General features: G+C 39.5%; 1 protein-coding gene across 5 annotated transcripts in view; it reads left to right on the forward strand.

The window, feature by feature from the left end:
- MAP7D2 (MAP7 domain containing 2) overlaps window positions 1-16,362 on the forward strand; it is a 61,504-nt gene that overhangs the window by 23,457 nt on the left and 21,685 nt on the right. For 3 of the 5 annotated variants that reach the window (XM_042036667.1, XM_042036676.1, XM_042036653.1), the window contains exons 2-6: window positions 1,807-1,884; window positions 5,142-5,305; window positions 12,281-12,395; window positions 13,343-13,441; window positions 15,398-15,508. In XM_042036667.1, coding sequence (XP_041892601.1) covers window positions 1,807-1,884; window positions 5,142-5,305; window positions 12,281-12,395; window positions 13,343-13,441; window positions 15,398-15,508 — 567 coding nt within the window. Of the gene's footprint in view, window positions 1-1,597; window positions 1,626-1,806; window positions 1,885-5,141; window positions 5,306-11,857; window positions 12,095-12,280; window positions 12,396-13,342; window positions 13,442-15,397; window positions 15,509-16,362 lie in introns of those variants that run through there. The other 2 variants (XM_042036659.1, XM_042036684.1) reach the window with 2 other exon arrangements.

Here is a 16,362-nt window from a genome sequence, read left to right on the forward strand (position 1 = left end):
GCTTGGTTCTTTCCCTTTCTCCAGTCTCCTTGTTCCCAAGCTTAGTCTACCATCTTTGGGCTCTTGATCCAATCTGAATTTCACATCTCTCTGCTGCTCCTATCATGAGTTGTAAGTCTCATGTTTGTTTGACTTTGAGACCACTGAAAAACTTTCCACTGGAGCTGTAATATACCTATGCTGACAACAGGATTCACCTTCTTGTCTACTTATTGCAGGCCCCTTCAAAGCAGTTATAACCCTTTGCTGTGGTTGCTTTCCTGCCACCTCTTGTCTCCTTCTTCCTTGTCAAATCTGAAAATAAATGTCAACCAAGTGAGCAAACAAGTGAACTAGTATGGAAGTAGGATGAGTCTTTAGTAATAAAAAAATATGTATTTGACCCACAAATTTAGTTGTAATTAACCAGCTGGGAGCTATAATCTCATTTTTCCAGGAGCCTGGCTGCCTTCAGGTAGTCACAGTCTATGTGTGCCGAGGAGGATTAGAGATGGTCTTTGAAGGTGCTGCTTGGGGAAAAAGCAAGCTGTTATTGTAATGGGGGACAGCTGAGACCCCACCTTTGTCACCAGTCACCACCTAGACTGGCTTTCACCGTTCCTACAGAACAGTGCATTTTATAGAAAGGTACTTGCTATGCAAAATCCTTGCTCCCACAGGCAGGTTGCCTTTGGAAAGGAACCTGCAAGTGTGACTTTTCAGGAAGTTAGTTGGGGTTACAGTCTATGTAATTTTTCCATTCATATTCATCTGATAAAATTAACAAGTACAGTTCTCAGAGCAAAAGGAAGGGAACTTAATTAGAATTCAGCAACTCGGTAGGGAGCCCAGATAATGATTGCAAAGGATGTAAACTGTGCTGTGAGACACCGTGCCTGTTTTCACTGCAGCACTGCTCAGACTGCAGGAGACCCTGAGAAGAGAGGGAAGGAAGGGCACTGGAGGCCCTGTCAGCTGTTTTAAGCAGGTACCATCCTCAAGGCACTCATTGGTGGCCTTACCCCTGCTGTTGCAGAAGGTCCACCTAAGGTCCATCTGGTGCTTGTTCCAGGGCATACAGGTAGGTGACTCCAAGGCACCTGGTGTGTCACACTCTGCCTTCCTGCCTCCTTAAACTGGGCTTTTCAGCTTCTCATGCTGTGCAAAGAACTGGGGTGTCCAGATCCAGGTACGAAACCCTTAGGCAACCTCCTCCCAAACAAGCATCCTACTTCCAGATACCAACTCCAGGAGGAAACAAAGTATTTCCTGCCTGGGAAAGAGGGGAGGAGGGCTGCTGCTTCCATAGTCCCATCCAGCAGTAATTGCTGGTTGTTGAAATGAGCTGATGCTGAGTGAGTGAGGAAACTGGGGAGCTGTGGTCAGCCATAAATATGAAGGCTGGGACTCCACATAGCTGCTTACTGCTTTTCTGAGCCACCTTTTACTTTCTAGCAAAAAAACTTAAAATTAGCTTATTAACAAAGATAAATGTATGTTAATTGCATCTTTATGGTTTTTCCCAAGGAAGTTTCAAGTTTTGAAACAAGCACTAACAGCATGCTTGTTTGCTCTGAGGAGTCAGGCATTTACGCTGAGGAACCATGCTTGGAGTTCAGCAGTAGGTGGGAGAATGTGCTCAAGAGGTACCCAAATCCCAGCTCATTAACCCACCTGCATACAAGAGCAAAATTGGTTTTGTTATTGGATTTGTTAAATGCAATAGTTATGATTTCTTTTTGATGGATTTTTTAAATTTCTTTTGAACGTTGCTTTAGTTTTGCTAACAGCTTTTTAAGACTTTTTTTTCCCTCCCTTTGTCTTCAGCTATTGATGGATTTCTGAAAACTGATGAAAGACAAAGACTGGCAAAGGAAAGAAGAGAAGAAAGGGAGAAATACCTTGGTAAGTTGGCAGGAGGTTGTATGTATTATTTATATACACATTTTAATAGGCTTAACTAACTAACATAGTGTTTTTTCTGTTCAGAATTTTAAATCTTGTTATTCAGTCTGTTCCTAGTCTTTACCACTTCTTTTAACTCAAATTATAAAGAATAATCTTTCTGGATTTCCAGTCAAATATTTAGTATTCTATATTTACAAGTTGACTTTCTTCTTTTATTTGTGAGCTTTTGAATATAAGTTTGGGTTCAAGATATTGCTGTTATGATCCTGGTTTGTGAAAATACCAAATAAGCCTTGAATAATAGTCAGAATAATATGTAGGATGATTTGGTAAAGCAACCTCAATTTTAATCTGCTCAGTTTTAGCCATCTTGAAATATATGATAGAGTTGTTAAGTACAGCATTAAAGCCTGTACTTTTCTGTAAGTTGTAAAATGGTTAATCTTTCGGGAGAATGATAAAAAACATTATTCAGTTCCTGAATAACATAAGCAATTATTTCAGATTTTTTTAAAAACAATCAGTTATTTTTGGTCTATTAATAGGACCAGGGAAATGTTGAGAGAATTGTAAAATACATATGTGAAAAGTATAAATATATGTTTAAGGGGAGTGGGTGTATATACAATTAAAAGATAAACATGTAAGTATATATTTGTGTGTATGTATAGATATACACTTATGTGTACATAAATGAAATTAATTGTTCAACATTGGTTTGGACTTCTTATATCTCTCTCTATGGATATAAAAAAAGTGTTAAACAGTTAACTTCACTTTTCCTTGTTGTAACGACAAGAAAAGTCAGTAGCAATGTTCCTAGAGATTACCTGACAATACCTAGCAGAAGGAATTGTCAGTATTTTGTGATTTTTGTAAAATTTAAGATAAGCATATATTTTGAAGAAATGTCAACTAAGTATGGGCACCTGTCAAAAGAACCATAGGAAAATACTGTTTTCCTTGCATTAAGTAAACAAACTGTTGATTGTTTCTTGACAAAGTCTGGGGCTTGAGACCAGTGACTTGACATTTTTTATTACCATGGACTTGGTCAGCAAGATTCCTTTTTGTAGTTCTGGTGAAAATCTGCTGCTCTTTAGTACTTAATCTTGCCTGAGCTTCTGTCTATCTGGGGCTTACTTCTCTTCCAGGTATGCTCAATGTAGGCTATTTCTTCTTTCCTCCTGATTATCCCTTCTTTTCTTGTTCCCAAGAAAGTGATATGATGATTAGATTTGAAAGGACTTGGGGCAGAAGAGGAGATGAGAAGGAAACTGAAACCTGGAGAATTTGGGAGTGGTTGGCCCAGGGGATTTAGAAGGTGGTGTCTGCAGTTTTCTTCCAGACATCATATATGCCTCCTGGAAACATTTTTCTTTAGGGTTAAGACTATTACTCTAATGGGAAACTTTGGGTATTTGACCATTTTCTTTTAGATGTTCGGAAAAAAAGTAGCATGTTACCCAGAAGGTCAGGTCTTTAAGCAGTAAGCAGGTACCATGTAGCAATATGAAGTAACATTTTCACCCAAGACAAAACTCACTAATCAGTGGTTTTGCATCCCTAAATTAAGCAACAGGAATGGTACATGTGTCCATGATGACAGAATTGTTTCCTTCTCTGTCCAGAATCAATCCCAGGTTTCACCTACTTACTCAGAAGGTAATCTTAGCACAATCTCTGGACACCTCACTTTATTTTTGGTTTTTATGAACTCCAGCATGCTTTTTTTCACCTGCTCTACCTGTTGTGGCTAGCAGTTGGAACAATTAATGCCTGGTCACTTGTTATCCACTGTCTCTGAGGTAACTTTTTCTGTTGACAAGTCTGAATCTTCATGCATTCAATCCAGGCTCACTGCATCACTGACATTCCCCTCATACAGCCCTGTCCTGAGTGGGGAAGATGAGTGGATTTTCATAAGGCAAAAGGGGAAGACAACAGCAACTGTATTTCTAACAAGAATAAGCTAGAAGTTGTTCTGAAAAGCAGACTGGACTTGAGGAACAAGTATTGTAGAAGGATTCTGTATTCAAGGGAAAGAAATGGAATGTTGGAAAAGGATCTGGGTGTTGGAAGGACTCTGGTTTTCACCCGGGGACGTTGGGATGGAGTGGAGCTAAGAGCGACTGGAAGTCACAGCTGTGGTTAAAGAGCCTGGGGGCAGGAACTGAGGGGAAAAGGGTGATCTGAGAATTTGGGATGGGGTTTGGGGTGGCTGGGCAAGAGCCTAGGAAGGATGGGAAGATAATGTGAGAGAGTTAGAAGGGTGACGATGTGCCACACAAGGAAACAGGAACTGAAGAAACACAGGCTGAATCAGTGAGCAGGAAGAAGGACTAGCTCTAATATAAACAGTGTTAATTCTGGCTTTCCCTGACTTTCAAGTTCTTAGCCTGGCACTATTCCTTCTTTGATATTGGCTGTATGTGTGTTGGTATGTGACACTACAGGCTTGTGTGTATGTAGGCATGCTTACTGAGCTCCTCTTTCCTGCCTTTTTATGGAATACACTTGCATGGAAAATGGATTTTTCCTCTCAATTTGCCACATCAATTCATACTACTTGTTCTCCTATGTACACCTGAAGCAACACTCCAGTTGTTGGAGTCTGAATTTCTGGAACATTGGAGTAATGTCCCATGAAGATTATTGCTCCAGTTGGAATAAACAGCTGGGCAAACCCTCAATATCAGAAGTAATTCTTTTTTCATGTGAAGAGGCAGAAGTGGGTAAAGATGTAGCTTTAGTTATGCAAGTTATGAGCTGAAAGATGTATTTTCAAAACTTAATAGGAAACTTAGCATATATTATTTACATGTGTCTATTTTGAAGGCAGCTCCACAACAAGAAGCACAGTTTTAAAGAAATCCCAAGGGCTTTTGCTTCAACATATGTAGCTGATTTCCTTCAAAGCTTACTAGGAACAGTACGTCTGAAAAAATAATTTGGCTTTAAGCTTCAGAGGGACTTGAAACATAAAAAAAATTTGTTAAACTGTTCTGTACACTGTTTGTACATAGGTAAGGGGTACAAACTGGCACCTTGTGTACAAGGGCTTCCTTTTTTATTTATTGAGCAAATCACTTAGATTTACTAATAGTTTCAGCACTTCTGTGCACTATATTTTTAATCTTAGTGGACTAAAACCTTGTGTACTTGTATTTTAGACTATTGTTTCATGTTATCAAATAATTTTTAAGCAGAAGCAAATTTGCATGAAGTGAAATGCACCTTTTTCTCTGCACAAGCTGCTAGGGAACAGCAGATACTGGAGAAGGAGAGAAGAGCAAAACTTCAGTATGAAAAGCAAATGGAGGAGCGATGGAGAAGACTGGAGGAACAGAGGCAGAGAGAGGAGCAGAAGAGAGCAGCTGTTGAAGAAAAACGGAGACAAAAGCTCAAAGAGGAGGAGGTAAGGTCCACTGGGAGATGTATGGCAGCATTAAACATGGCTGAATATTGACATGCATTAAACGATTGGGGGTGGGGCAGGACTGGAGCAATTACTGCAGGAACTGCAAACCACATCACCACAGCTGTAAGTAGTCTACCACTGTACATCAAAAACACTTTCCAAAACAATTGTGTTTTATTTTTGTCTGATCTCCTGGAATAGTCGTCTACTATTGGTAATGTATCTGGGACTCTGATTGTCAAATATAAAGCACCAGCTTTCTGGAAGGAAGTCTTTAAAAATGAGTGTTTCCAAAAAGGGAAAGATTTTTCTTACTATTCTGTTTACTGTCCATGAAACAGAAATAACATTTGTGAAAATGTGTTCTTCCATTTTTCCTTGGCGACAGAAACTCAGAAATTTGTACTTAAAGCACTGAAGAATCTAGGCTGTTTTTATTCTAGCACAGAACAAAATCACATGTTTTTAAGCATCTTCATACCCTTCTTCTCTTCTATGCTCCCTGCTGAGATAATTTAAGGTTCTTTTTTTGCTCTAGTGAGTCCAATTTCTGGCACAGCTCTCTGAATGCAGGGTGTGTGTGTATATCTCTGCATGACATTATGTAGAGAACACTAGCACTGCTACCCACAACTGATAAAGAATTAATGATTTTTGGAAAAGGGGGCAGTGGTTTTAAAAAAAAAAAAAGCCAAAGGAAAATATTTCCCCAATTCCTGGATAAAAAAGCTTTAGAAATACAAAAATAGAATAAATCTTAAATTCCCATTTTCTGCTCCCTGTCCTTTCATCAAAATAACTTTTCAAAACAGATAAAACACTTCTGCAGGATTTCAGAATAACATACAGCTGTTCATTGAATTTTTTGTTTGATTTTTCACTTTAACTTGAAGAGAAGATTATATCCTGTCATTTGTCATTCAACTTTAACATGCTCATTGTGGCTTCTATGTAATGGCTGAGAATTAATTTTAAAATATTTTGTCATGTGGTTTGTTCAAATTCTTTTAAGAAAAATGGGAAAAAGCAGAAACAAAGGGTGGGAGGTCTCTCTCCTCTGGTAACAGCATTGAAGTCATGTGCTCCTTCCCCAGCATTTCCTGCTGTAATAACCTTTTGTAGCTAAGCAAAATTGATTCCCTTTGTGAGGGTTGTAAGGGGAAGGGACAAGTACAAAGACTTCCAAAACCCTGTCCTCAAAATTTTCAGCAGAGCAGGACAGAGAGGCAGAGAGGAGTAGAAGAGCGAGTATCTGCCAGCTTTCCCTGCCTGCATGGTTTGTCTTTGCTGGAGAAATGAGAGCAGAGTTGTTGGATGTGAGAGGCTGTGACAGGTCAGTCCCAAAGCCTCTGTTCAATGGGGGCCGACCCCATCTCCTGTAGTGGCCTCCTGCACTTCCCCAGAGATGGGCATAAGAGGCTGAGTACACTGTGATGTTTTTCCCAAGCATCAGCAAGCCTGTTCCAGGTCCCCAAGACACTGCACATGTGAGGGGAGACTTCTGTAATGGTGAGGGAGAGGCTGCTTCCAAGTGTTTGGTCATAATGTGAATACCACTTGTAGCTCTGATCACCAGGCCGGTCCTTTATGCTTGAAGTGTCCAAAGCCTTTTTGGAAGCTAAAGCAGGCCTGGGTCTGGATTTTTTCCCTTTCCTTTCCTCCCTGCTCCTCCCCCAGGCTAAGGAACCTGAGAGAAGGCTATGTGGGCAGGAAGACAGGAGAGGATGCTTGCTTATTTGGGGGTGGATTAAACCTTTTAGGAGGAAAAAGTCCAGGAGCCTCTGAAGGAGAAGAGGGTGCACAGGGGAATAATTTATAGAGCAGGGGAGGGTCAGAGAAGGAGGAAAGCAGGAATAGGAGACATCATCACCTCCTAGCTTCCCTTCACAGTTTCTTGTCCCTCATTTCTCAAATTCTGTTTGAATTCTGCTAAAGGATCTGCCAGTTTAGCCCCACCTTCCCCAGCCCTTGCTCTTGTGATGAACCCCTCAAAGTCTGTGTGCATAATAACAGTGCAGGTCTGAGTAAGGATGGTGATGAACTTGGAGCTCCCTGGGCATTGCAAGTTACTCACTGCTTGTGAGTCATTCTGGCCATTTAAAACCATCTTTACTGGAAGAGCTTTGAACATGTATTTCCCACACCTGGGATGTGTGGGGTGTGTGTGCCCCAGCCAGTGAGCCAGTGTACAGCAGCATCTTCTCAGTGTTTCTCCTTTTAACACTGTTTTGTACTGGCTGGGGACTGGAATACCCATTTTACTTGCTCATCAGATGTCTGAAATGACAAGTAGAGAGATTTTCTTCCTTGCTTTCTGCCTTACTGGTTGTCCTTTATATTTTCCCTGAGTTATTTCTCCTTGTTTTTTAACACAGCAGAAAGTAATCTCTCTCTACAAAATATTGTTGTTGCACCTGAAAGAGTCTGAGAGGAGTAGCTCTTAACAAACTGGTGGGAACTCGTTGGCTCCTATATCAGAGCATCCTCTGCTTGACTGTTTTGCATGCAGAGGACTTCTTGAGGAGGTGGCTAAAATCCGATTTATTTTGCTTACTTTCCCCCCTCTACAAGGCCAGATAAGAGATGGTGGTTTTAAAGTCTCTCTTGGTAGGAGTCGAGGTATTCTGTCAGAGTTCTTTGGGGCAGCTGGAGCTTGTTGCAGAGCACAGTGGAAGTGTCTGATTCTTCAGAAGGGAATGAATAAATAATGTTTAGAAATTATTCTGTCTACGTTGGCTGCATCTTTCTTATCTGCAGAGGTCTTCAGTATCACTGCCCTTCCCTTTGTATTACTTTTAAAGCTGCTCACTTGTTTCAGTAAAAGCAGTCCCTCAGTCTTGAGGAAAGCAGCATGTTGTTCTACAGAAGAGATTTAAAAGTTTCTTGTAGCAGGGAACAGGACAAAAGTACAGCTAGTCCTTTTTAAGTTAAAATAATTTTTTTCACTTTTCCTATCTTGAACTTCCCATGTGACTTGGAAATACCTTGTAAATAGATGTCTAGCTGTACACAGGTTATTGGGAAGAGATTGTTTTGATGCATGTGTGTTTTGTTACATTTGTAAAAAGTATGTGCTTAGACACCAGAGTGGGAAAAGCTGTCAAGGTGTTATAGCTTTAATGACTTACTGTACTCCACTCCAAAGATGAAGCCAACCGATAGTGTCAGGAAACAGTGAGCTACTTACATACAGGGCTGTATATAAAGTGAAGAGGAAGAGATGGTTTTGGGCTCTTTTAGATGTTTGTGTTGTACATATAAGATTAGTTTAGAATTATTTGCACAATTTTTAAGTCATAATACTTGAAACATTGTTTTTTCCTTGTTGTCACATCTGTGTTATATTTTACACAGAGAAAAGGAAAGTACTTAGTCAAATTACTTATCTTCTCACAACTGAGTTTTGAGGGGGATTTTTTCTTTGTTTTTAATTTAGACAGTGCAAATGTTCATTCTGTTGCTCAGGCTGAGGAAAACTTGCATGAATAACTGGATTTTGGAAAGTAATGTGTATTTTAGATACTAGCAGTAGATGGCTCTCTTTTATGATTTTATTCATTCTTAATTTAACCTACATGCAGTGCTTGTGCATTATAAGGTTTTTTGTGTGAAAACTCCCTATATCTTGAGAGTAGGCATTGTTTGCTCTATCTGTAGCTGTTAGAGTTCCCAAATGAGATCACATGGATAGTTTGATATGTTTTCAGGAAGGTGCTTCATCTATAACATACACTGGAAGGGTTTTCTACATTGTTTGCTGATGAAGGAAAGCTTTGTCTTGCGGTTTAGTTATCGTCATGGAACAAATTATTAATGTATGAGTTGTTTATGCTAAGCTTCCTTATGTCTTATTATTTTCTTTGGCTTTTTAGTTTTGTGCCAACTTAAAATGTTTTATAATAACTATCCTTTCTTTGTGAAAAGCAGCCTTCATATTGTTCTTTATTTAACCTATATCTGCAGAGGTTTCATGAGTTTCGATAATTATGTTCTATAGGGCTTTAATGAAAGGCTCTTTGCAAATGAAATGAATGATCCTCTCTAAATAACATAACTGAAGATTTCAACCTCAGACTGTAGGTAACATGGGCTTTCAAATGTCTATGAAAAGTCATTTAATTTCTTTGATCTATTTCACCATGCATTTTATTCTTGAAACAATACTTTGATAGTGGGTGGTGTAAGTGTATTCTGTGGTTTGCAAACCATAGAATATTGCTTACTCCAGGCATAATTTTAAAAACCCCAAACAAGACAGCAAACAGAAATATTTGAAACTTGACTGCTTTAATCTTATCTTTTTTGATTAATGAATAATAATATTCATTAGAAATGGGGGGAAAAAAAAAGTTCTGTGTAAGAGTATGTTTTAATTAAAAAGAAATGGGAAGGTGATTTTTTTTCCTTGGTAAAGAGTGTGGGTAGAAAGATAGATTGGGGTAAAGATGCATAGTAGAAGAAGGTGGTGGAAAGAAGCAGACTGCAGAGAAGAAATGGTGATGAAATATGTGAGGTTTGCAAAGACTAAGTACAGAGAAAGGACTCAAACAGAATTAAGTTAGAGAGGTGGGAAGCTAAAAGTAAAAAGCACAAACCTTGTTATGCAAAGGCAGCACACGCAGACTTTAAATGTGAAAATTGCATCATTGAGTAGTAAGAGGAGAAAGAAAGACTGTAGCAAACTAAAGCAGAGAGGAGTGACTTTGGATTCCAGAGAGTTGAAGACTGTCTCCTTTTCCCTTGCAGGGTGTTTGCGAGAAGCCAGTGGGGTGTTCAGGGCTGTGGGGGTTTTCTGTGCTGTTGCAGAAGAGGCTGCACTTGAGCTGTGTGATGCTGCGTGCATTTGCTCTGTAGGGAGAAGGAGAAGGAAGGAGGCAGAGCTCTCATTTTCATGCCTGCCTGGACACTGATGGCACTGAGTAGACAGAGGGGGGAAGAAGGGTGGGGGGGAGGGCAGGGAAGCAGCTGCCTGCTCTCAGTGGTCTTTGAATGATGTTAACTGATAGACCGTGGGCTTACAACAGGACTGAAACATCGTCTTCCTGGAGACAGCAGCAGAAATTGTAACAGCAGGGTGGGTCACCTGGCCAAAAGGTAACAGGAATAGGAGAGATAGGAATTTTAGAGGATGCAAGACTTTCCTTTTTTCACTCTTTATATAGAGGGTAAGAGAATATTTTATAGCACAAGTGATTTGTAATAAAATTAGAAGAGAACTTAAAGATTAAAAGAGTGTCTTGCTGTTGATATTGATGGATAACTGGTAGCAGGCTTGGATGAGGTGGAAAAAATTAGTTCAGAAATAAATTACTGCAAGCCATAGTAGTAGAAGAGATTCTTTAAAGATATGGAAGAGGCTAAAGTATATTGTAGATAACCAGAAGATGATGAGAGAATCTGGCAATATAGAAAGTCAGTGACCAAGGTCAGAACCCCAGGAAGGTAAGACAAAGTTTATAGGTGCATGTATGTGTGGAATATGTAAAGTATGGAGATTACTGGAGGTGCCTGATGTTAGCGTCTGATGTGCTGAAGGAGCTCCATCAGAGACAACTGGCTTGACACCAGTGCAGAGCCTGAAGGAGACATACTTGAACAAAGACTGAAATTTTTTTGTAAAATATCTCAGGAAAGGGCAACAGGAAAGCCAGACCATAGGTGTTAATCAGTGAAAGAAAGTAATCTGGCCAAGAGATGTATGAACGTTTTTCCACACAATTTATCTGAGCTGCCAAAAGATATTGGAAGATAGAGCAGGGGATTGATAAAAATCAGAATGGGTGTGATGTAATCACAGAAGCCTGCAGGATCCAGTTTGAAGTGAATAGGAGTAGGAGACCAGAAGGACACAGCAAAGGTAATAAGGAATAGCACCAAAAATACTAATAGGATCAGAGGGCTGAAACTCACTGAGGCAGGAGCTGGAGGCAGCAAGAGCGGACTTATCGTTCACAGTAGGGGTTGAGCTGCTGAAATGTGAGGGTGAGAAGGTTGCCAGATGCGAGTGAGGTACTGGGAGGAGGAAAGGAAGAGGCTGTTAGATGATGGAGCTGTGGGTGGGGAAGAACCACATTTTATCTGCTTGAAAGAAGGAAAAGAAAAGGTGCAGGGATCATTGCCACAACAATAAATCACTGAGAAACTAGCAGAGGGAGGAGGTGGGAATGAAACTCGGTGGAGGTCTTTGAGAGTCAAGAGGTGATGGAGAGGGAATAAAGTGACCATACTTAGCTGTAAGTTAAAGGTAGAGCAAGATTTGGGGAGGGAAAAAATTAATTTTATTCTTTCCCCTGTGAAAATCCTAACTCATGGAGAAGAACATGGGGGTGGCAGGGGGGAAAAAAGGTAAATCTTGGAGCAGTATGATCTAGGCATGCACTAAAAAAAATACACAGAGAAGAAAAAGAAATCAGAAGATCTTAAATCCCTAGACTCAAGGAACATAATAGAAGAAAAGAGGGAGTTTTTGTAAAAATAAGTCGGGCATCCTGCAAAGTAACCTACTTTGTGTTTGAAGTGATCATTTATCTGAGTGACTAGGTGGAGCCACTGGCATTGCAGCAATTTAACTGTGCTCAGAAAGGGATGGGAAAAAATCCTGATGTCTGCATAGACAAGAAGGAGTTAATGCTTGTCGAGCATTATTCTTATACAAATTAAGTCCAGGGCACAGCAGCAGCCTCACCAGCAGGAGCAGATGCTAGGCAGTGATGCAACCTGTGTTATTTACTTAGGCCTCTGTAGTGACCTCAGTGGCTTGCAGACAAAGGATACGCATATCTGAAGGTAGGTAGCATGCTGATACCTTCTTTATTCAGTTCTTTTTCTTTTATTGCGAGCAAGCTCCTGTAATCATCTTGTGTGGAGCAACAGGGGGACTGTGTATTTTTAGCATGGTTTTGGAAGGTGGGGGAAAGAAGCCCCCAAAGAACTGATGGAGATTTGTGTCTGGGTTTGTACCAATATTACCAGGAACGTTTAGAAGCCATGATGCGCCGGTCCCTCGAACGCAGCCAGCAGCTGGAACAGAAGCAGAAGCGATGGTCGTGGGGAGGAGCACTGGCTGCAGGCTCAGGAGGCAGAGATGGTAAGTGAAATAGGCTGCCTGCATTGCAGATCTGCAAGTGCAAAATGCATGAGATTGTGGAGATAGTAAGTATGATGGGTTTATAGTTAGGGTGGTACTGGAGGGGCTACTGCCTTGGGGCATGAATATGTGCTTTGTAATTGCTTGCCAGGCTTCCTCTCCCTAATACCTTCTGTGGAGAAAGGTTCCTCCTAACTTTAGGAATGCAGATCATTTTAATAGAGTAACCAGAATCTGTTTGGAGGATGCTCAATGCTAAAATTAAAATTGATGCACTGTCTCCCTTTTTAGCTTCTTCCACACTGTCTTGCCATGCACACAAATAAAATTTAGCATTAAATTTAGCAAATTTAATATTCACCAAAGGACTGAGTGCTGTCTAAGGCTTGCAAAAGATGATCTGTTTTTGTTTGGTACTTCTAAAAACCTGATGGGAATTTCTAGATGACTATGCAGCATGTGCAGTTTAAAATAGTTTGGGTTTTTTCCCCACATACATTCTGTTACTGCTATTTTTGCTTTGGCTTCAGAGGAAATTCTTCTTATTACATAATCAGTAATGTGCTGCTTTTGTATTTCAGAAAGATGCATGTTTTCTCTTTTAAATCATACAATTTATTTAAATTTGTCATGTTTGAATAAACTGATGTTATAGGGAAAAATATCCATGTTTGTGTGTTGATGAAGTATAACAGTTACTCTCTTTTTAAACAGTGTGTAAGTATACTTAACTTTAAAAAGGCAAACTCTGTTTCATATCATAGTTTTCATGATATGTCATTTAAAAAAGCCAGGAAATCAAATATATATAATAGCAAAAGAAGTCTCTTATACTTTGAGAAAGAAACAGGTTTTCTTTGTGATGCAGTTTATGCTTAATTCCAGCTCCCCCAACTTATTCAGTAATTTCTTTCACCTCTTTTTGCTCTGATTTCTCTGCTGTGTAGGTGAATCAGAAAATACCCCACCCCCTGTTCTAGGTTTAGCTGCCAACACCCTTCCTCCAGACCCTGTGACCTCTACTGCTCCTGCTGATTCCTTCAATGGTATTTCAGAGAATCACAGTACCATCGTGTCTCGTTTATAACTGTTTTAATCACTGTAATCCATCCACTGATCTTGTTCTTCCTAACCACTGTTTTCTTATCATTTCAGTCTGGTACTCTACGGCATTACCCTTAGTGATGTAGACCAGTGTCTTTTTAATTTCCTTTTAATTTTGCCATGGTGGAGCAGTGCATGCCTCACATTCCAGCACAATAGAGGCATTTCATAATTTTCTCAGTAACTGTAGACTTCTACCACTCAGATTCTCATCACTGTTAATTCTGTGGGTGCCCTCTGTGTGTGTCTATAATTACACATATATTTGACAGTTCTAATGGGTGTGCACAGTTCTAATGGAGGTGCTGTTGAGAAAAATTTCAGTTGCACAGTAAGAAAATGTGTTATGAAGACCACATTTCATCAAAAAAGCCCTCTTTTTCCATTTCAAGGGCCTTCTGCAGTATTTTAAGAACAAGTAAATTTGGTATAAACAGCCATGTTATGTTTTCAGCCTCCTGAAATGAATTTTGGCCAAGCTGGTATCTGTAACAAACTCAAGCGGTTGACTTTATTTAAGCAATCATGTTTTATATTCAGTTATCTTTTTTTTGGTGGGGTTTTATTTGTAGGTTTGTTTTTTTTTTTAAATTATTATTCCCATAGAAGGACTCTGAAGTAGATGAGTCCTCCAAAATTACAAATGGATTGCATATAGGATTTCTAATCTTGATTGCAAATGTACTTGGCATTTTGAAAAGAAAACACAGCCTGTGCTTTTGAGAAATAGGTTCCTTCTCTCCCCCAAAGGAGGAGTTAGGCTTGGTATTACTCCTGCAGAATTCACAGTAAATGTTGTTCTGCTTATGATTTCACAGAACTATTACTTCTGTGCAAACAGATTCAATTTTTTTTACTGATTGTTGTTCATGTCCAAAGGTATTTGTCCGTGCAACTAATGTTTTGCAGCATACCAGCATTATATGTGCTTTTATAAAAAAGCAAATGTAGTGAATTGCATTGCTTACTGTAGTAGATGGAGGAAAATCTTGGAAACCCCACTAAGACAGTTACTGCATTCCCTATTTTGATGGACAAAATAGGGAATGCAGTAACTTAGAAGGTGCAGAATTAGGGCCACATACATGTCTCTAGCTGAAAATATTTTTGCTTTTGAAAGAAATAAGATTCAAATATAGGGGACAAAGCATCTCTGCTTTTAGCTTCTGAATATCATACAGTGATCATTATGTACTAGTACTCTGTAGTAATAACTTGAGTAGCACTTCTCTTTCACTTAGTTGAATAAATGCCAAAGTAGGATATGGGTATTTTGCTCAAGCAGACTTTGTCAAATAGTATTTCAGAAGAAAAATGTACCAAAAAAACTGAGTTGTCTTTTTGATTTTTTTTTTTTTTAATTCTTCTCCAGCACAAAAAGATAAAGACAAATGGCTGATGCCAGCTCAGTCATTAAAAGAGTGGGGTTTCATACAGATGCACAACTTTTGGTTATTTCATTTTCTTATTGGAGTGATATCTGATGTGATCCCCAGCTCTTCCAGACTGAAGATAGAGGGATGGGGGAATGAAGATGAGTTCAGAGTTGTCATGTGTGCAGTTCGTTTTGTTTGGGTAACTTTATGCTTGTGCTGGTATTAAGTATCTCGTATCAGAATAGCTTCACTCATTCAGACCTGATATATAATTATTTGCCAGTGTCAGTATAAAAAACAGGCTGTTAGAAAACTGGAATTTTAAATTCACAAGCAGAAAAGTTGCATGCCAAAGCATGTGTCATAGGGTGCTGGTCCTCAGTGCTCAGAAGGAGCTCACCTCATGCCTAATTCAGTGCTATGATCAGTGGCAAGGGCCACAAGTACAAATGCAAGGTTAATTTTTGGAGTTTATCAACACTGTGGTGTGAATACAAATATCTTCAATGCGTTTCTCTGCAGCGTGTGACAAACTTTCAGCTTCTACAATGAATCTGCCAAAGCAAATGGAGTCGCCAATCAGTAAACGCCTCTCGTCCTCCACAGCGGCCATAACACATTCCCCTGACAGAGGCAAGTGAATGTGCTGGTCTCCTGCCAGCATAAACTCTCCTTCTGCTTAAAGCACTTCTTTCTGGTCCATGTAGCTTTGTGGTTTGCTTATGTCTGTTATTCAAAGGAACTCAAACATCTGCAAGGTTCTGTATTATATAATAACCTGGTTCTTCAGCCTGTCCCAAGGCTGTCCTGCTGAGCTGGAAATCATAGTCCAGCAACAAATGCTGGGGGATTTTTACTGATTCTTTTTCAACTTTTGATACTCCAGCAAACAGGGCTGTAAGTACAGGCTGCGACTGCAGCAATTTCCTATATCTGTACTGCTTGTGACCTTCTAGCAAAATAAGGAAATACAAGCAAACCAGAGGTGTGGCTTGACAGTAGATATGGGATGTACCGTAGGCAGGAGTACGTCTGATGAGCCACCTGGGAGACTTCAATCTGGTGACCAGAGTTGTGGAGCCCTTTAATTTCTTATGAAACTCTGATCCTCAAGAGACTCTGCAAAAGATGATCATTTTGTAGGATTAGTGGTTGCTAAACACTACAAAGAGGACTGAAGGGTTTATCTCACTGTGAACTCTTTGGATTTTTTTAGGTTTATTTTGTGTCTGCTTTTTTTGCTTCTACCCCTTTTTTTTTAAAGTCTAATGGGAAAAAAATATATATTTACTGAAATAAATTACTATGAAGGCTTGTTTCTAGAATGAAAAAGAGAAAGTAAATTTATTATGAATAAAAATTTTTGAATTGCTTAAGGAAAGCTCATCAGTAGCTTTGAGGGTATTATGACAGATGGCTATATATACATGTAATAGGACCATCTATAAATATGTCTTATATAGTTGACACTTATATTTATGGAGTAG

This window comes from Corvus kubaryi, unplaced genomic scaffold (assembly GCF_017639235.1).
Source record: "Corvus kubaryi isolate FWS band 111438036 unplaced genomic scaffold, C.kubaryi_AGA036_p1.0 133, whole genome shotgun sequence".
In the NCBI taxonomy this organism is placed as follows: Eukaryota; Metazoa; Chordata; class Aves; order Passeriformes; family Corvidae; genus Corvus; species Corvus kubaryi.